Source organism: Strongylocentrotus purpuratus, unplaced genomic scaffold (assembly GCF_000002235.5).
Source record: "Strongylocentrotus purpuratus isolate Spur 01 unplaced genomic scaffold, Spur_5.0 spur5_scaffold_8, whole genome shotgun sequence".
NCBI lineage: Eukaryota > Metazoa > Echinodermata > Echinoidea > Camarodonta > Strongylocentrotidae > Strongylocentrotus > Strongylocentrotus purpuratus.
The window spans coordinates 29,755,587-29,777,261 of record NW_022145614.1 but is presented as its reverse complement, the minus strand read 5'-3'; the positions used below and the strand labels follow the sequence as shown (position 1 = coordinate 29,777,261).

Genomic DNA, 21,675 nt, shown 5'->3' with positions numbered 1-21,675 from the left:
CAAGTCTTGGTAAAGTTACAAACACTGTGCCCAGAAAGATGTATATGGGACTACACGAACACGTGGCGTGAAAATCCATCCCGATTTTTATGTTTCATGACACATTTCGAATATGAAGGCATTTGAAGAGCCATTCAGGGAACATGTTTTATCTGATGTTCTTCCACACTTGCGTAATACAATGATAACGTCACAAATTATTTTTTCACCTCTTCCCAGAACTCAACCTTCTCTTTAACTGCATAATTTGATATAACTAAGTAGCTATTTTCTGTTTTAGAGAATGTCTGAATAGAATTTTTTAGTCTATCATTCATTGTGAGCAAATGAACACAAGTGAAAAGTTTCATTTTTTGGTTGCAAAAATGATGAACAAGACATCCTTTTATTTCCTAAGATATATAGGCCTACAGCCATTTCCATAAAAGACATGAAGATTCAGAGAGAGAGAGAGAGAGAGAGAGAGAGAGAAGAACAAGAAGAAATATGGATTCTCACTTTCCGATTTTTGACATGGATTAAAAATGTCACTACTGAGTGCAGCTCGATTTCTATTTTATCCATTGCTTTTTTGTATTATTCAGGTTTTTTTTTTAAATGATGTCTAGCGGGTAATTAGTCCACGGTCAGCCCTCTGTCTTCACCTACAAACTGATTCTGATCAGAGCATGCATGGCCCTGCTCTCTCTCCCTCTCCCTCTCTTTCTCTCTCTCTCTCTCTCTCTCTCTCTCTCACTTCTCTCTCTCTCTCTCTCCCGTTGATGAGGTGTACCCTCAGTCATAATACTTTTTTCCCTTGACATCCTGCCTTAGGATCATATTTTGAAAGGCCTGCTATAATTGCTCAGTAGAAAATGAAAATATGCAAACTGAAACTTTTAATTCTCCTGCCGAGTTACCAGCAAAGGAGGGTCGATTTTCTTATAATTCGAATTTTCAGACACATTAGGACGAAACACTACTAGGACGACTCTACGAACCCGCGCTTTTCAAAACAACAACTTGGAAAGTAAGTTCATCGATTAAATTCATAATCCATTTAGTTTTATTTGTCATCTTTCCGATAATATTATCTGCATCATAATCTATATAACGGAGATGTGAATGCATATAGAAATGGTTGCCTTGCTTGGCTTGAGTTGCGCTTCGAATCTCAAAACAATTTCGGGCTAGATCTAACTTTAGGTCGCTTTGGCGGCCAAGCCCAAGGTAGCTCCGCCGTTCTCCGGGCGGGGAAACTCCCGTGCACTCTGGCGGTATTCTGAAAATTGTTTTCTTGTATCTTTTGGGGACAATAGAGCTTTAAATTCTTGTGAGGTATTCTCGGCATTATAACAAGAGACCAAAATTCGCTCCTAACTAACACTGAACAGTGAGAAACACACAGTAGACTAGGCTAGCGTTTTTCCGTCAAACTTTTCCAACTGTGACTGTGAAAGTGTGAGTGTGGGATCTGGAGTGGGAGTGAATGTGTCTGTGACTGTGCACGTGTGAGTGTGACTTTGTCCTTGGTAGACATATCACTGACGTATAAGCTTATCATGCGCATTATGTTACAACATGGGTCCTTTTGATATAGGCTATTGCTGGCTGCCATTCACTCAACGATATAAGATATTTAGTGCGAGGAGCTAGTAGGGAAAGCTTGCGATTTTCTGTTTAATCTGTTTACGACTTGTGTTACCAAAATCATGACATTCCAGTCAAATCTTTGATTTTTTTTCTTCATCATCCTTAAAAAGTTGAGTAGGCCCTACACCTGTAATTTCACTTAAGTTTAAGTCTTACTAAAGTTTGAAAAATTCTCATTTCATCATATTTAACCAGAAATGTTTGTCAATTTTTCTATTATAATTTTTATGTGTGTGGCTATGCTGAGTGTGCATCAGTTACGTGTGAAGTGTGTCACCTATTTAAAGCATGACATGTCGGTGTGTTTTGTAATATTACGCATTGTCATTGTCATTGCGCTCTCTGCTTAACTGAACTTTAAGTGAGCCCTCATTTAAATTCGAAACCGCTCGATCGGATCATTTATTTCATTTTGTTATAGTTTTCTTGATCTAGGCCAATTTAGGGAAAACATTTTTATTATAATATAAATATAATATGTCATAGAGGTCTACACTAAAATACAATAAATTTCCATTTCAGGGAGTTTAACCCAAGTTATATTAGGGATAGCATGACCTGATTGATTGACCTCCAATAGTAATGTCCTGAAATAACTGAAATCTGCTACAACTACTAGTTCAACTAGATCTACAAGCTTGAATGGAAAAATTATATGTGGAATGTGTCCATGGAGGTTTTGTGAATAGATGCGCTGCATTAAGTTAACGCAGTACATCGATTAAAAAAACCGTCACAAGTACAACGTACTACAAGTTCATCGACATCACATTGAAATGCATGTTATATCTGATGCACACGTATCAATGGGAATTTGTGCCCTTTTACTGATGAAGTTTTTGTGAAATGCTGCCCTCAGATGCTAAAAACGTTCAAATAATGAATTCCTACTAGGTACCCATTTACTTCTCCTGGGTGGAGAGTGTCAAATGTAATAAATGTCTTGCGAAAGGACTTTTAATGCTGCGGTGGGAATTGAACCGTGAACCTTGTGATCCACAGTCCGATGACATATCCACTAGATCACAACACCTCTCTTTATTTTCCCTATGATTTCAGGATTACTACAGACATGGATTCTGCAAGGAGAAAGAAACGCCGTTCTCTGGCTTCAGATGATACCGTCACTCCCAGGACTCTGGTAAGGTTCTCATATGTTTTGTGCAATTTGTGAAGAACCAAGAGCATTGTATGGTGTACATGCTGCATGTTGATGCATTTGAAGAGCAACCATCAACCTTTGTAGCAAATTGCTTTGAAAGAAGGCAGAAAATTTTGAAATAAAATCAGGAGGTAAACAGCAAGAAAATTGTAAATGTTTATATGTTGAACAAAAAAACAAACAAAATTCATCCTCAAGCAAATTACACATTCAATTGATACCATGGTCCATGGACCAGTAATGCAAATAGGTGAGTAAGTTTTATTCAGTTGCAGGCTGATTGTTAGCTCCTGGAGCCACAACCTTAATTACAAGCATAATGCTTCCAAGGTTTCCTCCTCATTACAGATAATTGTTAGCATCATTTGTATTTAATTACTTGCCGTCAAATCGTTTTTTTTTAATGTTGGTTTTATCGATTATATGTACATATTTTGTTACCTTGTATATGACTTACTTTGTAAATTCTTTTCATATGCAGTGTGGAAATAAAACCTTTAAAAAAAAAAGGAATTTATCATGGGATAGATACCAAAGTCTTCAGGATAATTTAACTTGTTTCCAGTGCATTATTTATCTTAACTGGTGTTAAAAGGTTTGTCATGGAATTTAACTAAGACCAGAAATGTGTAATTTCTACAGAGCCTTAGTAGCACAAAGCAATCATTCCATTAAATGGTGCCTATTGTTTTGTGCAGAATGTGGCATATCAGCCACTGCTGACAGGCAAAGAAAGCAACCGAAATGTTAAAGAATAATCATAGTATTCCCTCCATCAAAAGTTTTCCTTTCATTGATCCTTTGATATCTTGTGCCACAGATCCAGGGGTTCCTCCAGACGGCACAGACAGTTCGTCAATCCCCCAGAAAGAGGGCCCGGGTGACCCCTAGCTCCTCTCGTACCCCTAGAGCTGACCCCTCACCGGCGGCCCAGCGCAGGAAATCCAGAACCCCACGCACCCTCCCCAGATCTGCCCCATCAAACAGACTCAGATCCAACAGGCTGGAGACCTTAGCAACTCCTGGTGGTAGCAACCCAACACCAAGGGGGCTCATCACTGGATTCCTAAAAGCAGGTTAGCTCTTTTGTTCCAATAAATTTAGATTAATTGATGTGTTTGGGATCGTGTGAAAGCAAGAGATGCTACCAATTACACTTAAACTACCGGTACAAATTTGATGTGGTTGTGAGTATTGACTTGTTTATCAGCCCAAAAAGAATTGAAGAAAAAAAAAATCATACCATACTGTGAACCATACATTTATCAGCTATACATTTTAGCAGTCTTAAAGATGAAGTTGAGTCCTGGTCATGCGATTGCATTGTGAAAGAAACGTTGTGGAACCGACCAGAAAAGGTTGATCATCTAGCATATAAGAATTTGTGTGTATTGCAAGGTTCTGGAATCATCAAAATGATAAGAAATGTGGCAAAGTCTTGGTAAAGTTACAAACACTTGCACAGAAAGATGTACATGGGACTACACGAACACGTGGCGTAAAAAGCCGGCCCCCCGATTTTTACGATGTTACATGCATATTTAGAATATGAAGGCATTTGAAGAGCCATGCTTTTCAGGGAACATGTCTTAACTGATGTTCTTCCACACTTGCATAATAAGAATGAGTAATGCTCACAAATTATTTTTCACCTCTTCCCAGAACTCAACCTTCTCTTTAAATTGTACATGAAAATGGAAGTCCCAAAACAACAAAAAACAAACAGAAATTGGCAAAAAGCAGATTATTTACTGGTCCTATTGGTAGAGAATTAACGTACCCGATTCTTGGTACCGGTATATGTGCAGCTTTGTTTGTTAATTTGTTTACAGAAAGTTTTTAAAAGTTCGCCTGGATATCTTGTGAACATTCATAACCCATACTTTGACATGTATTTATGTAAATGTACATGAATAGGAATGGGAAATTTAGTTGAAATATTCTCTTGACTGCAGCTGACGTCCAGACACCTGCAGTGCATGTCGGCACCAGGAGATCTTCACCTCTTAAACAACCCACACCTGCCACCCGCAGGAGTGTCCTGCAAGCCAGGGCTGAAAGGTAATGCTATATGTTGACTGTATTATGTGAACCTTGATGCAGACCTCCATATTTATTTATATAAAAATACATACCTTATAGGATGTCATAAAAACAAAGCAAAATGTTCCTGTAATGCCCCTTAATGTTACAGTTTTTTAAATATTGGGGCTTTCTGAATTCAGAGGATCATTGAAGTAGTATACCGGTAAGTGTAAAGCTGTGCTCAAAATTACAGATTGCCTTGCCTTGCACCTTTTTTTCTTCAATTCGGTATAAAAGTGATAATTATGTAAGTTTATTTATTATTATTATTATTATTATTTATTCAGCAAAGGAAAACATTACATATCAGTGTACACAATACAAAATAAGACATAATTATCAACCATTGGAACGCCAGGGACAGAAAAAGTCAACTAAATTACTGTGGCATAAAGCCTCCTGTCCCAATTCCAATGGATGATTTACATAAAACAGAAATAAGAAGTTTAGCCTTGGGTTACCTTCAAAGTTGAAAAGTAATTAGGGCCTATTAAACAATTATAAGTGATGGAATTAAATGCAAGATGCGGTATCATTATTTCAGATACATTATATAATATTAATCAATTACAAACAAATGTATAGGCTAATTAACATTTGACACATTAGCAATTTTGAGACATTAGAAATTTTTGGACATGAAATAATGAAATTAAAAAAAAGTTTGTAGTTAGAAATAGTAGAGAGAGAGAGAGAGAGAGAGAGAGAGAGGGGGGTGAGCGAGAAAGAAAAAGAAGTAGGAAGTTCTGTTATTAATCAATACTGAACATCTTGATAATTATTATTCAAAGTGATGAATGTCAATGAAAGTTTGTTTCATCATTGTAATACTTTGAATTATGATCTTGTCCTCCTAGCACAAACTCATCCTCCATAGAATCGCCCATCGACCATGCTCTATCGCGCTTCGCCAGACCTCCGCCCAGGAACAGGAGACAGCGGGCCATTGACAGGGAGGAGTTTGCTTCGAGAGTGAGAGATAGGATGGGCCAAGAGGAGGAGAGTGAGGTAACAACAGAGGAAGAGGAGATGGAAAGCTCCAGGGATACCTTTGCAAATAATCCACAACCGGATAGCATCACAGAAGAAGTGCATAATGTTTCTCTTGTAAGTTTAAGGATAAGATGTGACGTCATGAAAGCAAAATAGGCCTACATTAGAAACCCTTTTTAGAAAACACTTACAGTCAGCAGTTAAAAAAAGTTTGTTCCTACAGTTTTAAATCCAATATTGGAATAGAGAATAAGGGAAGTTATGGAGTGACCACATTTTCTCTCATTGAGTACATTGCCACACTGCCTATAATTATCACATTCTCACTAAAAATTATGTTTGTTTTAAAGTGTATAGCTAGAATGTAAAAAAATCAATGTCAAAAACTTAATCTGGCATTCTGTAGGTAAACAGTTAAGGAGTATGAATAAAGGATAAAATACAACCCTTTTGTTTAGGGCTTACACAGAACCCAAGTAGGATTTGGGTTCTGTGCAAGCCCTATTCTACGTGAGTGCGTACGTGTGCACTAATTAGTCTACTCCACAAGACATTTTACTGTGCACTGAGAAAGTTTTTAGATTGCAATACCGGTATGTCTTTGTAAGATTAATATTTGAAGATCATATTTAAATACAGTATAACCAGATGGGACCCCTTACATCAAGTGCATTGGTGATCGGTACAAGTAATCGTCAAATCCTTTCAGAACAGATAGCAGCAATAACTGACACTGCCCTCTTCTCTTCTTGCATGTAGCCAAGGCCAGACTCAACGACTAGAAACACCAGTATGGCTCAAGCCCCAGGTAGCGAAAGGTCAAATCGAAGTTCAAGAAGTCGAAGGTCACTCCTGGACAACTCATCGTTTCAAGTTCCATCCACAAGTACAGGAGCGGTTGTTCCAGCCCAGGACAGCTCAATGACAGAGAGGAGAGGTATGTTTGAACCCTGGGTCACTAAAACACTCTTTCTAAGCCCATTCTCAATGACTTTTAAACTGCATAACATGGCTTGTAAAACGTTGTGACCTTACGCTGTCTGCAGCATAGCAACTAAAGAACTGATACCAGTTTAGGGATGTTATCTTCTGGTATTACACATGGTAACCCTGTATTGAAAATTGTGATGTTGCTATGGAAAGTTCTATTGACCTGTCAGAAACCATGTCAATTGGTAATTCACATATCTTCAGGGCAGGATATATGTGGCTGCAGTATATGTCACTTTTTTACTTTAATTTGTACCCCAGCACTTAGAACTTTGATGTCTTCTAAGAATTGTATAACAGAATATTTCCATTGTTGTCTGATGCTTATAATGAATCCATCCATGTGTGTATTGGGTTTTTACAGACGTGTATCAATCCGATATGATTATTTACGTCTGGGGACCGACCTTTAACCGTCACCATCCCAAAGACGTGGCTCAGTTTCGAGCTTGCGTCATCTGCTGAATCAGTTTGTAACTTCCATTGTTAGCTGGATTACAGGCGCACGCCACAATGCCTATGGTAGTCTTTTACATCTGTCCTGTTGTATACCATATTTTGTATAGCATCCCATCGCAGTGCTTCCTCTCTTGAAGACGACTCTGCCTTGGCCCAGGCCACTCAGGAGACCATCAGGAGACTCTCCTCAAACACCGACACTGAAGATGAAGAAAGACAAGAATCAAGGACAGAGGAAGAGGATGAAGAGGGAGTAGAGAGAACGCCACAAGGTCGTGAAGCGGTTGCTACAATGGATGAGGATGAAGTGGTCCAGGACGAGGAGGAGGAAGAGGATATGGATCTTGATGAAGATGATTTTGACGAGGACAATTTCATCGCACCTACCCAACCAACACAACTAGGGAGCATTAGGAAAAGGTAAGCAACATAGATTGAATGGGAACCTGTGTACATTAAATATTATCATTATTAATGTTTTTTTGGTTGTTTTTTATTTTCAGGTTCAATGGTATGAAACAGATTACACCACTGATTTTTAAAATATAATTGAAATAATAGCCCTCATTCTACCCAAATTTCAACCAAAGCATAGTCTCAAATGTTGCCCCTATATCTAAATCAAAATGTCTCTTTAACTAAAGTTTGGTGCATGATACATGTGCAAGTTTGCCTGGTATATCACATTATGATCATGATGATCCACAGCACTTGCCATTTTATTATCTGTTTCAAACATTCAAAGGCGCCTGCTCCTCTAATAGTAATGGACCACACATTTGCTCAAAAAGATGGGTTTTTACATTATCAAGAAAATGTTCATGCCAATGTCATGCTAAAAGACAGTTAATCATGCCAAGAATATCTTCATTGATATGTCTCTCAAACATTTTCATAAGGAATATTGTAAATCAATAGGCTTGAATGAAAGTCATCTTTCAGCATACCTACCCTCATTCTTTTGGGGTGGGATTTCCTTTACTATTTTCATTCTAGTTCCAGAGCTGATATGGCATCTCCTCTCAACACACCACACCTGAGGGGTGCAGGCAGACACCCCACCCCCAGGGCCAAGACACCCGCCCCATTCAGAGAGGCTGCACACAAGTAAGTATCCTGAAGCAAGCTTAATATTTATGCAAACAGTGTATCTCTCTTTTTCTAGATGTTGATGAAATGAAGTGTCAATTGCTTGCACTGAACATGACTGAAGTAATGGCAAAAGTATAATCCTTGGAATTCACATGACCATTTTTTTTTACCACATGTGTTGATTATTTTATGAGTGATGTTTTGATTTATTTTATTTATTTATTTATTTGTCATGTTACAACTATTTGAAGACCCAATGGAAATAGAATATGACAGCGTGAATTGAACTTGTGTGTTGTGATATTAGAAGTATAGTTTAAGAATTAAACATTAATGATATGAAAGAAATCCATTAAAGCCTGTCTGTACTAGTTTGGCCAGGGGAGATTAGACCTCCCTGCAAGGTCACTGACAGGTGGTTATCTCATCAAATCAGCTCTCAATTAACATAAGAAAAAGATGATCATGGGGGACCAACAGGCACCGATTAGGCATTGTTTGCTATATAGAGGGCGCAAGTAGCTGTAAGTAGTGCAGTAGGGCTTAAAACACTTGTCTGGCAGCCAAACAATAATGTCAATCAGATTAACATGTATTGTTGTTTCACCTATAACTTAATTACTGATGCACATCGAACAAATATTCAGCTTTCTCTTTGTATCAACTTAGGAAAGACCACTTGCCCCTCCATCTTCGAAACCTCCCCAAGAAGCCCCCTGCAGGTGCAGGACGCTCAAGTGGACCCAAGGAGCCCACCCTCCCTAAGAGTCTGACCAGGGGTATCTTCACTCACTTCTCCAAGGCCAGAGTGCCTCGTAATGCCTTGGCTGCGCTGGATGAAGTGTAAGTAGCAGACATACATTATTAATAAGAACTAGTTGAACAAAATTGTTTGATCTAGATGAATGCTGTCATTACATTTATAGTAAAGGGGAAAACTGAATAGAAACTGTCATTTTGATTTTTACAGTTTAATTTCATCTCACACAATACGTTTTTTTTAATGCTCAATCTCAATTTTGTAATAGAAATGTTTGTATAGCAATTGTTAAATACTTTCTCAACTTTTTTGCTCAAACAACTTCCATTTTTTCTTCTCCATTCTCTCCTTCCCACCGTCTTAGTCTTTCAACATGAAAGTATATTATACCATTAAACTTATAACTTTGTTTTGCAATTTTGATTTCATCTTACCCATGCTAAATAATTTCTGCAAAGGTTGACTTACAATATGTAGTTTAGTTTTGTATATGTTTATATCTCTCTATATTTTTAACTTGTTTTGTAAATTGAACATTTTCAGCCTGCGAGCTGCTTGTTTGATGTGATTTGTCAATAAACCAAACCAATCCAGAATATTAGGGTTATTGCAAATTATACCACCTATTTTTGGAGCATTGTCTGATCCTGTCCATTTCTCTTACTTCTTCCACAGTTCGAGTAAGTACTTCAAGAACGTATCCAAAGACTTGATGGCGTACTGCAAGCATGCAGGTAGAACCACCATAGAGCAGGCTGATGTTGAGCTTCTCATGAAAAGGTATGTAGCTCTATTTATCAAACAATACTTCCTTCTTTTTTCTTCAAAACTATGCAATGCAGGGCAAATAGATGGCCGTAAGTTTGTTAGCATTAAATATGATTTAAAGGTTTTTGTATTGATATGATGATAACCTGTAAAGTTTGTGGAATTCAATTTATCCATCAAATCCTTGCTGCAAAATGTTAGCTTTGTTTAATGCAAATGTCATAAATTTCAGATCATCTCTCAAGGCAATCATATCCTTGCAAAAAGAGGAAATGTTTAAATTATATCAACACTGACATGGTGATAATCTAAGAGTGATCATTCATTATCTGTTTTTCAAGTTACGCTGAGATAATCTCAATCAGAATTGATAAGTTCTGATATATGTAGATATTAACACTATTCATACTAAAATATCTACAATGACTACAATTCATTCTATTTTTTCTGGTTTCCTATTACTTCACCAGGCAACGCCTAGTCTCGGACAAGGTACCTCTCCAGAGCCTGATTGAGAAGTACCTTCCGATGGAATACAGGGAGGAACTCATCCCAATGGCGAGGTCTGGAAACAAAGTCTATCCAAGGATGCCAAAGAAATGAGCTTCATGCAACTTAAGAAGAAGAAATGTGCAAGCCTCTGCTTGTCAAAGGACAATGTCCATGCAAAAGATGGCTTGAGAATTTTGCGAATCACTCATTGAAGGGAATTTAACAAGCAAAAATATTTCCAGCATGTCACATGTCGAATCACTCAAGTAAGCCCCGTCATATGTCACAATGGCATCTATACACTATAACAGTCGTCACAGGGTCATGCTGAGCAGTATGAGACCACATTGATCGTATTGGGGTACTTCAATATTATACCGCATCCATTTTTTTCCTAGAGTAAAATAAACAATGAATAATCATTCTTAGACTATCACCATTCCAGAGTCCATATTATCAAAAAATTCTTTGCTTTTCCAAGGATATCACTGCATTGAGAGGCACAGTCTGAAAATTATGATTTCCATAGAGCAAACTCAACATAGAATTGTTAGATGTTAAATTTGGCACCAGTTCCAACCATACAATTGTTTCTTGAATGTGGCCGCTTTGTTCACCCTCAAATAAAAAGAGTTTTTGATACCTATGCCATATCCTTTAAACTACAGAGATTTGCAGTACTCTTGCTTTCAAAGCATTAGAATAGCAAGTTGGTTGGTGTTGATCCTCTCGAATTTAATTTGATTATGTTCAGTTGCAAGAGCCCAATTTCCAAGTACCTTGCTCTCCCATCAGACCTAATGGAGCTTTCCACTTTCTCAATCAGCGAAGGATGTAATCTTTTTTTAAATGTTTTGTTCTTTAGGTCAAGTTGTTTCAATAGACTTCTTTCAGGTTCATTCAAAAAATTTGCAGAAAAACTCATTTACAGACTTTGCAAAACCGCTGCTAATGTAGAATGTGCGTAAAAATCCTCTTTCTCAGTTGGAGTGTTTGTCAATTGTCACCCCAGTGATGATATTGGCACATCCTTTGTTTATATTTAAGCACGTAGTATAATTTATCACTGTTTGTTACATTCAGAGTAAACTCACCATACATACCACATTCTGACAGACTGTAATATTTAAACACACAGGAATTTTCAATATTCACAGAGAGATTAGTTAGTTAGCTCTTTATTTTATTTTACATCACAAAATACATCAAGCCACTTGCTTTAGTTTTTTATATTATCATTCATTTTTTTCTAAATAACCATCAAGTTTTCTAAACTGTAGGAAGATTGGTATCCTTTGTGTAGCATGCCTTTCCAAAGGTTTTGAAAACGAAATACATAGTCTAAGCATTTAAAGTTAATTGTATATCAGGAGTTGTCTTTATTTAAGATATAAAAAAAATTGCACTGTATATTTTGTTTACCAGTACTTCTGTTATTCTTGTCATCCATGCACATAGTCTTCAATCTATCAAAGACAAATATATTCTTAATCCTCAATCATAGTCGATGAGAGATTACAGATTTGTCTCTATCTATCCACAGAGTATTTGGTATAGCACCTTCTCCTTGCAGTTACAGAGCGCTTCACAATTTGTACTACAACATGATATAAGGGTTGCTTGAACAATGGTACTGCTAGTTTATTTGCAGTTTATTTCCTTTTTTTTTTTTACCAGTGTGCAGTCAATGATTGAAACATCTGGCCTGAAACAAATGGATTCAAACTGCACAGCACAGGCCTGATGCAGGAACCACACCCATATTATAGACCTGGGCCCTGTCTTACAAAGAGTTGCGATTGATTGCAATCTCCTATCTCTTATGTACATAGTTGTGATAGAAATCAATCGCAAATAAATCGCGACTGATATCAACTCTTTGTTTAATACAGGGCCCTATTTGCTTATTTTATGTATACCAATTGAACAAAAGTTTATCTTGACAACTGCAAAGCTTGCAAGAGGTTTGTCTAACATAGCAACAACTAATGTATGCACAGTTTGTAATCAAGGATTCAGGAGAGAAACATACATCAATTGAAACACATTAGTAAAGAGGTTTATTTAATGAAAAATTTGGAAGGCGCTAGGAAGAGCACTCAAAACTTTAACTTTTCCTTCAGAAAATGAATGTAAAACCATTCCTTTGTTAATCAAAGGTTGATAATACCTGGGTACACAACATTTGCCAGAACAATTCACATACACATACATGTATTAGACAATAAGTAAATGATTTGGTTATGTTGCGTACAGACAAAGTGAGATATTGTCTATTAAGAGCTTGAGGCGAATATTATTACTCCTATATTTCCTTTTAGATGAGGGAGAAACTGACTGTATAAATACTGTATTTATTTTGTAAATATAAAACAAATTATGCTAGTTTTGTAAAGTGACTTGCAAAACGAAATAAAAATCACATTATCTTGCTATACAAAATGCAATTGGCTCATGAATTATTTTTGTTGTTTGACACTATATCCTTGGTGATTTACCACCAGGGCCAGTACCAAATGCATCATCATCATCATTTGTTGTTTCAAAGTCACTAGTTTCTTCAAGCGTGTCCAAACTATCATCAAAATCTTCAGCTTCAAAATCTTCCTCTCGATTAATGCTGTCCATTTCCAACTGTCCTCTATAGGTAATGTCATCCTCCTCTATTTTCCTCTTTATTTTCTTCTTTTTCTGGAAAACCTTGAACTTTTCAATTGAGTCTGTGATCGGGGAGAACCCTTCTGGCACGTTCGAAGATTCCTGCTTCTTGTGACTTGCAATCTGGGATAGTGCATCTGCATGATCAACTGCAAAGTAGTTGGGTCCCTTGTACTTTGATCTGTTCCCCTGCCCCTCTCTGTCCTCTTTGTCCCCTCGTTTGATAGTGGAACTACCCTGCCAGTGTAATACATCTTCTTCATGTGGGTCGTGCCATTCCAATCCATGGGGGTCTTTCGCTGTGAGAGACTCGTCGTCTCTTGGTCCATAGTCGGCTGTAGCAAGGAGATGGTCGATTTCAGCGATGTTGGCAGCTGCTTTGTCTTTCAAGAAGCAGACTCGAGGGACATTACCTAGGACTCGGAGGGAAATAAGAGCATGTCTGCAGAGAGAGAAATGGAGACAGACAGAGGGACAGGAGAGAGGTATAATAAAGAGAGAGAGTGAGACAGGGGGTGTTAGGAACGGGAGAGAAAAGGTGATGAAGAAAGTGTGGAGGAACACAGAGGATAGAAAAACCGGGAGGGCAAACGGACAAGAGATGGAGAGATTAAAGATGATCTTGAGTCCTGGTAATTTTTAAACAGTTTCTATTCAAAATCACACCAATTGTTAAGCAGTACAAATAAATGAATCTTGCTAAAGGAATTTGATAGAAATTGCAGAGAATTTGTTTAAATAAAAATTTAGCTGAGCAGTTTTTGTAACACAAGTTCTATGATTCCATAAGGAAGGAACAAGATACAAACATTTTAACAAAGAGACAAGATAGATGAAGCAGGGAAAAAAATACTCTAAAATTTTTTTTTTTGGGGGGGGGGCTACTTTTCAAACTTGCTTGGATGAAAATAACACTCTTTATTTTGTTTTGCATTGAATTCTATGCAATTTTGGGGGGCTCTTTTATGACTTTCGGGGGCTAATTTGCCCAGAGCCCCTGTGTATTTTTTTCCCTGAGATGAAGGTTTTTGTATGGGACAACATACCTGACTCTACCAGTGTATTTCTCAAGGATAGCCTGGACCTTATCATCACTCTCTGCGTTCCCTGAGGCTTGCCAGTATACTCGTGCTACACTCATGTCTCCTGCCATACGAACCTACAAGAAAAAACCACAGAAATAAATATGAAATTATAAGAAATTAAACACAAGCTGCAGTCTCTGTCACCATTTTAATGTTACCTAACGACGATAATAGCACAAACACGTAAAGGAATATTTCAATTCAAATCTCCTTACTACATTGAAAAAATGGAAAGCAACAAAATATCTTTTTTCAGGTGGTTTCAGGTTCTCTTCTGTGTCCTCTTTCCTTCTTATACAAAAGAACTTAGATTTTTCAAATAGCATTTTCTTTGTTCTAGAGGGTATATATATATATATATATATATATATCTTGATCCCTTGGAGTACCCACCACTAGAGCCATGCACTGACGTTGACAATTCAGTTGCAGAAACGGGAGAGTTTAATATTTTCTCTCCTAAATCAAATACAAACAAACTATGTTACTAAATTAAATAATCTGTTGAGCATGTTTATTTCAACAATTACTAGATAGATGTATGCATTTATCTTAAATTATCTTACTCAAAATGTTTTTGTTATAGTCTGAAACCCCTTAAAGCCCTTACAATTAACTAAAAATTTAATGATGATATCAACTTATCAAGGCATCCATTCTTTAAAAAAAAAATAGCAAGATTGCATGTACTCACTGAGAGAAGGGGTACCTCTAGCTGCTCCAACTCTTCACTTATGTAATTGGATTTGACCAGATCTACAATATGCTCGTACAAGATGGTGTTGTAGACTCGAAGCTTCACACTGTCTTTCTCATCCATCTTATTCTCAGCCTTCTTGGAGATTGGATTTGACACAGTCTAGCGAAACAAAGACACAATTTGTTATTTTAATATTCATTTTTGAAAACTATGGAATGAAATGAAACCAATCTTTCTGTACAAAATGCAGAATACATATGTAACAGGTCAGAAGTTTTCAACTAATTGATAATAACATATACAAATAAGTTTACAAATATCAATCCTAAGGTTACAAGGAATATGTCAAATTATTCATTAGCTTCATATCGTTATTACATTCTTTTTGTTTTTTTACTTTGATTCTTTTTATTTTTCTATATACAAAAAATAAGAACTTACCATCTTCCCAAGCTGACTGGGATTCATTGGATCAAAATAGAACTTCTTCCTGTGTATTAAAGAAGAAGAGAACACATTGAAGTCAGTTAAAAAGCAGCAAAGCCTCAAATTATGGAATAATATGAGATGATCCAAAAAACAGAGTTGCCAGATCTTCAAGCTACTCGGAAGAAAGAGATGTTGGCATTTTTTCCTCAAGACAGAGCCATTGAGATTTGTAATCATCAAATAGGATGAAGGAAAGAAAGCAACAGAAAATGAGAGACAAAATAGAGATTGAGAAGAGCCTATATTTTGTCCCCAGCAGCTCGATCCAATGCTGTTTTTACCTGCACTGGGAAATGCAACCTATCCTTATGACACACACTAGACCTATGTCATTTCAAAGTTCTGCAAAAATCTTCAAGGTTGAAGGAAGCAGACTACAAAGAAAAAGAAGGAGGAGGAGGAGAAGAAGAAGAAAAAGAGAATAGACCCTCTAGAACTTAGAATTAGAACTAGGTCTAGTCTATTAGAAGATGAAGAAGGTCGAAGAAAGAAGAAGAGAGAATGAAAAAAAAAAGAAGAAGAAAACAAATGGAAGGAAATGGTAAAATTTATTCTATTAAACAACAACAGGAAAAAAACATAATTCGTCACCGGCAAAGGTGTACAAAATACTGAACATGGTTATTAACGAATGGGACTGAAGTAATGTCACTTACTTTTTCTTGGTCATCATTTTCTCGAATTTGCGGGAGGAGAAGCCATGAACTTGCTTTTTATTGAACGACGCACTGGTACTGAATCCACAGATTGACACATTTCGTAAGTTTGCGGCTCCATAAGCAAACCTTGGTGTAAAAAAATGCCGACCATGTAACACCAAATTCCACAAGGGCGCTGCCATTTTGATTTATTTAGTCTTTATCTAGATAATTGTTTTATTTTCTTCCATCCCACCAACTTTCGACTTGATATTTGATTAAAAAAAGATATATTATTATGACCTAAATACAACTATAAACTATAGATTAGGCTCAAATGATATATGTTAAAGCAAAAGTTTTAAAAAAGTGCCTCTGTAGGAAATTGGCATATTGAATATTTTAGTATCAGCACCCACATAGACTCGAACTAAGACTGTGTGTAGTCTGCTTGAGCAGTCTACGCCGACCATGTGCATGGTACGGCAATGCTGTTGTCCGCACGCCTGAGCTTTCGGGTAAGAGTGCTAGTGCTACGTCTTTTGGGTGTATAGCTACGACAGGGCCAGGAAGTAGAATTTCGTTACATCTAGCCGAATGTGAACATATCATCCATCTGAACCTGAGCTTCTTAGTTAATTTTAAGACTAAATTTAAATTTCATAGTGCTAAGAAAGTCGAGAATGATCACCATGACTGAAATACCGATTGGAGCAAGTTGTTGGGCAGCGTTTGCGATTCGTGTTTTGCTAATTCTTTACGGGGAAATTCAAGACAGGATGATGGTTGTCAAGTACACAGATATTGACTATCATGTTTTCACAGATGCTGCCAGATATGTCACGCAGGTGAGTGAATTAAGATAAGGACAAAATGAGCTCACTGTTATCGAGAGAGAAAATAACAGTAATTAAGAGCCAACTGATAAAGTCGAAGAAAACTAAAACAAAGACAAGTCTTGAAAGGGAACAGAAAAAAAGAGCATAAAGGTCAACTGACTGATGAGTGATGGTAATGATTGCATGAATATAGAATTTAATTTTGGACAGAGATTTTTAAATATAAAGTCTATAATTATGTTGAATATTATAATTGGGCATTTGTACAAGTTTATTTTGCTGTAATTAGTATGAAGATTGTTTTTTTCATGTTAATTAAAAAGGAAAACATAATTAAAGAGAAATGTCACTAATTGAAATAAAAAATAATCATAAAATTTATATGATAATTTTGATTGAATTGCAAAGATTTTACCCTGCATATATCTTTATTTTATCATTCTATATAGGGTGAGTCGCCATACCAACGAGCAACCTACAGATACACTCCTATCTTAGCCTTCATGCTAACACCCAACATCTGGCTTTCTCCTCTCTTTGGAAAACTTCTCTTCTGCATCTTTGACATCATAGCAGGCCTCCTCATCTATGACATCATCCAAATACAGTCCTACAGCGTCCCCACGGCAACAAAGGGAGCCCTCGTGTGGCTCTTCAACCCGCTGACCGCTGCCATTTCAAGTCGTGGGAACGCAGAGTCCATCATGGCCGTACTGGTTCTCCTCGTCATCAGATGTCTGCTGAAACGTCAGACGAAGCTCTGCGCTCTCACCCTGGCTCTCTCTGTCCATTTCAAAATCTACCCGTTGACCTACTGTCTACCAATCTACTTCTATGTTACGTCTCCAAAGAGGAAATTTATTCATCGTTTCATTTGGACGAAATCAAAGAACATTCTTGAGAGATTTCTTGATCTGTTCTGGCCAACAAAGGAGAGGATAGAATTTGTAGCAGTATTTATTGTGACATTTGCTGCTCTGACTGCTGTCATGTATCACTGGTAATGCATGTATTTTTAATCATCATTAAATGTGTTTTATATGTAGTGTTTTAGTGAGCCTATGAATTAATTGCACAAATATCTTAGAGAAAAATATCAATTAAAATTTTGTGGTATTATATTTGGCATTTATTAACTGGAGCTATATATAATAGATTCTGTGATAATCTAGTCTACAGATAGGGGCACAATTTCTAGGTAGAAATGAAGGGTCTGCATAGGCACATACCGGGTATCCGCCCCCTCCCCCAGCAATGCCCTTGGCAGATTATTATTGTGAGTGAGAAACCTATTCGTTTGTACTGTGAACTGTATTTTAGAGCATTTTCTATCACACAGGCAAATCAAAGTATGATCTTTCTGTCCACACCTTTACCTCATCTTCATAGTAAATCATTCTCTAGGTAATTTAAACATTCACCCCCTGAAAAAATTCTTTGGGATTGCACATCCCCCCCCCCCCCCCCAATTTAAATGAGAAAGTACCATAAGCAGAAGCAAGTATCAATATTTCTTCATGGAAAAGCAATTGAAGCTAATTTACTAGATTTCAGATTTGATACTTTATAGCTTTTAATTGATAAATAACATATTATGATAAATATTTCTGCGTATTGTTAGTGTTCCTTCATTCTATCTTCACAGGTATGGCGATGAATTTCTTTCCGAGGCCTACCTCTACCACGTCACCAGACGAGATGTCAGACACAACTTCTCTCCTTTCTTCTACATGCTCTACCTGACATCGGACTGGTCATCGTCCTTCCTTCTAGGTCTCCTAGCCTTCGTTCCCCAGGTCGTTCTCCTGGTCGCCTTCTCACTCGTCTACTACAGAGACATCGCCTTCTGTTGCTTTGCTCATACCTTTGTCTTTGTGACGTTCAACAAAGTCTGCACCTCTCAGGTTTGTAGTCCATTCAATTTCATTTTGTTCTACTTCTATGTTTCCCTCCTTTCTCTCCTCTTTTCAGCCAGGAGAATGTAAATATTTTGAGACATACCTAACAAAAGCTTCTTTCAATGTATTTTTGTCTGTGCTTTTGAATTATACTCATTAATGTTTTATAAACTGTGAAAAATACACTGAAGGAAAATGAATGTTACTTTGAACTTAAAATGTCATGTCAAAAGATAGTAATATTAAAGAAAAATGCTGTGCTGATTTTGAGAAGAAAGATTACAAAAATCAAAATTAGTCTTAAAATGATGATTTATCTTCTCTTTTCCCATGCAGTATTTCTTGTGGTACCTGACTCTGTTGCCTCTCATCTTACCAGCCACTATGATGTCAATCAAGGAAGGAGTCTGTCTGATAACTGCTTGGTTTCTAGCTCAGGTATCTCACATATTCCTCACTGTTTTTTTTATTGTATTTTGATAAAACACATGTTTCTGTGATCAGCAAGAAGTGATCAGTGTATTACAAATGATGTTTCAAGTATACAAACTATACAGAGGTGTTGGGGGTTCTTCCCAGATTGATTGTCTAGATAAGTGTATAATAGTCAAGTTAGATGGACAGGGCTATGAGCAAAGAAATGCTGGATAGAGTGAATAAACAAAGGAGCTTAAGAAAAACAATCTGGAGACGGAAAACAACAAATAGATAGGACACATGCTCATGCAGGGACATCTTGGAAGAGAAACAGATGGTAAACAGGGAAAAGGGAGACCAAGAATGTAGATGGTGTCAGACTTGGTAGAGGACAGAATAATATATGATAGAGATAGAGAGAATGGAGATTGGAGAAGGAAATAAACAAAGAATGCTCTGGTGTGAAGACCTGTCTTTGGCAGAACACTTGAGAGAGAGTCAATTAATTTTGGATCAACATGCATGTCTAGACGGCTGTTCTAGTTCTTGCCACCATCTGGAATCTATTTCAGTAAGAAAAATTTACTATAAATGCACATAACACTTAGGAAATTTATTTGATGATATACTGCAAGTAGAAAAACTTCCAAGGAATATTGTTTTTGATAACATTAATAATTGCTTTTAGTTGTTATATCCCTCATGTATTGAACCATAGTGTTTCAAATATTACTCTGACTTCAACTAGGCCACACATTTGTGTGCTTCCAGCATTCAAGAAGCTCCTTCCAATCAGGTACCTGTTTACTTCACCCGATACTAAACCTGGATGAAGTGTGTCACCTTTTATCATTTCCAGGTAGACCATTTAATTAGTATTCCACAATAACTTGCATTTTTAAATTCCCATTGTGTATGTGATAGTAAGTTGTTAATTTTCTATTTATCTTAATGCATGTGATCTCTCTATATAGGCTTTATGGCTCCTGCCAGCATACTACCTGGAGTTTGAAGGCAAGGATACGTTCATCTTCATCTGGTTGGCTGGACTAACCTTCTTCTTCACCAATGTCTACATCTTGGTTCGTCTCATCCTCACCAGGGAAACATTCACCCAGAACAGAAGGCTCAAAACAAGCTAATATATGGAACTTGGGACTTGCTCTTGATCAGTTGACGCTTTCAAAAGCACAGTATAACCTTCTCATCTGGTTGGCTGGACTAACCTTTGTCTTCACCAACGTCTACATCTTAGTTCGTCTCATCCTCGCCAGAGTTTTTTACTGCAAATTGGTGCAACTAGAAATTTGTCGTCAAAGATTCTGAAGTTATCAGGATCTCAAAATTTGATGTCAGATCAGCTTGCCACACAACTGATGAGGAACTGTCCGCAAAATAAGGTCGCACGCGAACTATGGTCACACCACCATACTTGGGCACCAACTCCTGGAACAAAACCTACATTGTGGTTAGACCGGCACAAGCCTTAGGAAGTTATGACCCCAAAATAGTATACTACAAGTATTTACAATTAGGGCTATGTATCTGTTTAGTAAGAATGTTTTGAAGCCAGGCTTGCCTTAAAATTATTGCATCTTATGTATATGTTTGAAAAAGATTATCCCTTCTTGTCTTGGGCAAAGTAGCACCCTTTTGTCAGTTTGACAAGGATTTTGAACAAAATTTATTGGTCAGAAATAGCATTCAGTATATGGACATGTGGGAGTATTGTTAGGGTGTTTTTTTTTTTTTTGTAGTCCATAAGATGGCATGTTAAATGTAATATACACATTTTTTTTCAAGGTCAAGAATTTGTCAAATGTTTTGTTTTTGGTACATATAAATGGTTTAAGAATAACATTGTATAATTTCCTTCATCCCTCCCTGAAAGCTGTAAAAGAACAAAAAAATGGTCAGATTTATCTGTTTGGCAAGGCAATTCTTCAACCTCCTTGTAATAGAGTGGTTCTCAAAAGATTTCTTTGCATCCTTCATTCAAGTTCTTCTCTTTTCTACACACAAAATTAGCTTTTCTGTTGAATAGAGGCAGAGAAACAATTTATTATTGGGAAAGTTATTATTACTATGTAACCCAGCTGTAAATTTGGATCTCTGAAGCAAATTTTAATGCACTGGTGTTTTACCCTTGAACAGTGTTTCAGTGTTTTAGAAAGTAAATCCCTTTTTCGAACACTACTGTATACCTGATGATCATATATCTGCAAGTACTCCTAAACAGAATAGGCTATTTAACAATACCTCGTAAAATTGAGGTCCAGCTAGCAGTGGCCATCCATTGCAACGGATAAAAGAATGCTATAGCTCCATTGTTGTAACTCATCACTAGTGTATATAGCTGTAATATCCTTTGGCAAGATATTAACCTACACTTGCTACTCTCCACCCGGATTTTAAAATTGGTACCTGGCAGGATGCGAACGTCATTGTTGGCCAAACAGTTTTTGAGCATCAAGTAACGCCTGGCTGAAATGCCCCCCAAGGAGTGGAGATTGTGCAC

General features: G+C 37.1%; 3 protein-coding genes across 3 annotated transcripts; 2 read left to right on the top strand and 1 right to left on the bottom strand.

Annotated features, from left to right (window-relative positions):
• The first annotated feature begins 933 nt into the window (after positions 1-933).
• LOC100891651 (centromere protein T) lies at positions 934-11,824 on the top strand. Its single transcript, XM_011663979.2, has 11 exons — positions 934-1,009; positions 2,692-2,773; positions 3,615-3,870; positions 4,750-4,855; positions 5,737-5,986; positions 6,632-6,809; positions 7,429-7,741; positions 8,318-8,428; positions 9,083-9,256; positions 9,849-9,953; positions 10,412-11,824. The coding sequence occupies exons 2-11, from the start codon at positions 2,705-2,707 to the stop codon at positions 10,542-10,544; spliced, it is 1,695 nt and encodes a 564-aa protein (XP_011662281.2). The 5' UTR covers positions 934-1,009; positions 2,692-2,704; the 3' UTR covers positions 10,545-11,824.
• A 281-nt stretch (positions 11,825-12,105) lies between these two features.
• Positions 12,106-16,211, bottom strand: LOC105437418 (putative ribosome-binding factor A, mitochondrial). Its single transcript, XM_011663980.2, has 5 exons — positions 16,022-16,211; positions 15,318-15,366; positions 14,871-15,035; positions 14,138-14,250; positions 12,106-13,533 (listed from the first exon to the last, which is right to left on the bottom strand). Exons 1-5 carry the CDS (start codon positions 16,204-16,206, stop codon positions 12,912-12,914), a joined length of 1,134 nt encoding a protein of 377 aa, XP_011662282.2. The 5' UTR covers positions 16,207-16,211; the 3' UTR covers positions 12,106-12,911.
• Positions 16,212-16,565: 354 nt separating this feature from the next.
• Positions 16,566-20,299, top strand: LOC580272 (GPI mannosyltransferase 1-like). Its single transcript, XM_780342.5, has 5 exons — positions 16,566-16,851; positions 17,292-17,842; positions 18,488-18,746; positions 19,077-19,178; positions 20,132-20,299. Exons 1-5 carry the CDS (start codon positions 16,687-16,689, stop codon positions 20,297-20,299), a joined length of 1,245 nt encoding a protein of 414 aa, XP_785435.3. The 5' UTR covers positions 16,566-16,686.
• The last annotated feature ends 1,376 nt before the right edge of the window (positions 20,300-21,675 follow it).

What these genes read in the sequence shown, in the direction of transcription:
- LOC100891651 (XM_011663979.2), top strand. Translation starts at nt 2,705, where the DNA reads ATGGATTCTGCAAGGAGAAAGAAACGCCGTTCTCTGGCTTCAGATGAT. An exon ending in CACTGGATTCCTAAAAGCAG is followed by an intron (nt 3,871 to 4,749) that starts GTTAGCTCTTTT and finishes TCTTGACTGCAG; the next exon opens with CTGACGTCCAGACACCTGCA. An exon ending in AAGTGCATAATGTTTCTCTT is followed by an intron (nt 5,987 to 6,631) that starts GTAAGTTTAAGG and finishes TCTTGCATGTAG; the next exon opens with CCAAGGCCAGACTCAACGAC.
- LOC105437418 (XM_011663980.2), bottom strand. Translation starts at nt 16,206, where the DNA reads ATGGCAGCGCCCTTGTGGAATTTGGTGTTACATGGTCGGCATTTTTTT. An exon ending in CCAGTCAGCTTGGGAAGATG is followed by an intron (nt 15,036 to 15,317) that starts GTAAGTTCTTAT and finishes TTGTTTCGCTAG; the next exon opens with ACTGTGTCAAATCCAATCTC. An exon ending in TAGAGGTACCCCTTCTCTCA is followed by an intron (nt 14,251 to 14,870) that starts GTGAGTACATGC and finishes TTTTTCTTGTAG; the next exon opens with GTTCGTATGGCAGGAGACAT.
- LOC580272 (XM_780342.5), top strand. Translation starts at nt 16,687, where the DNA reads ATGATCACCATGACTGAAATACCGATTGGAGCAAGTTGTTGGGCAGCG. An exon ending in ACAAAGTCTGCACCTCTCAG is followed by an intron (nt 18,747 to 19,076) that starts GTTTGTAGTCCA and finishes TTTCCCATGCAG; the next exon opens with TATTTCTTGTGGTACCTGAC. An exon ending in CTGCTTGGTTTCTAGCTCAG is followed by an intron (nt 19,179 to 20,131) that starts GTATCTCACATA and finishes CTCTCTATATAG; the next exon opens with GCTTTATGGCTCCTGCCAGC.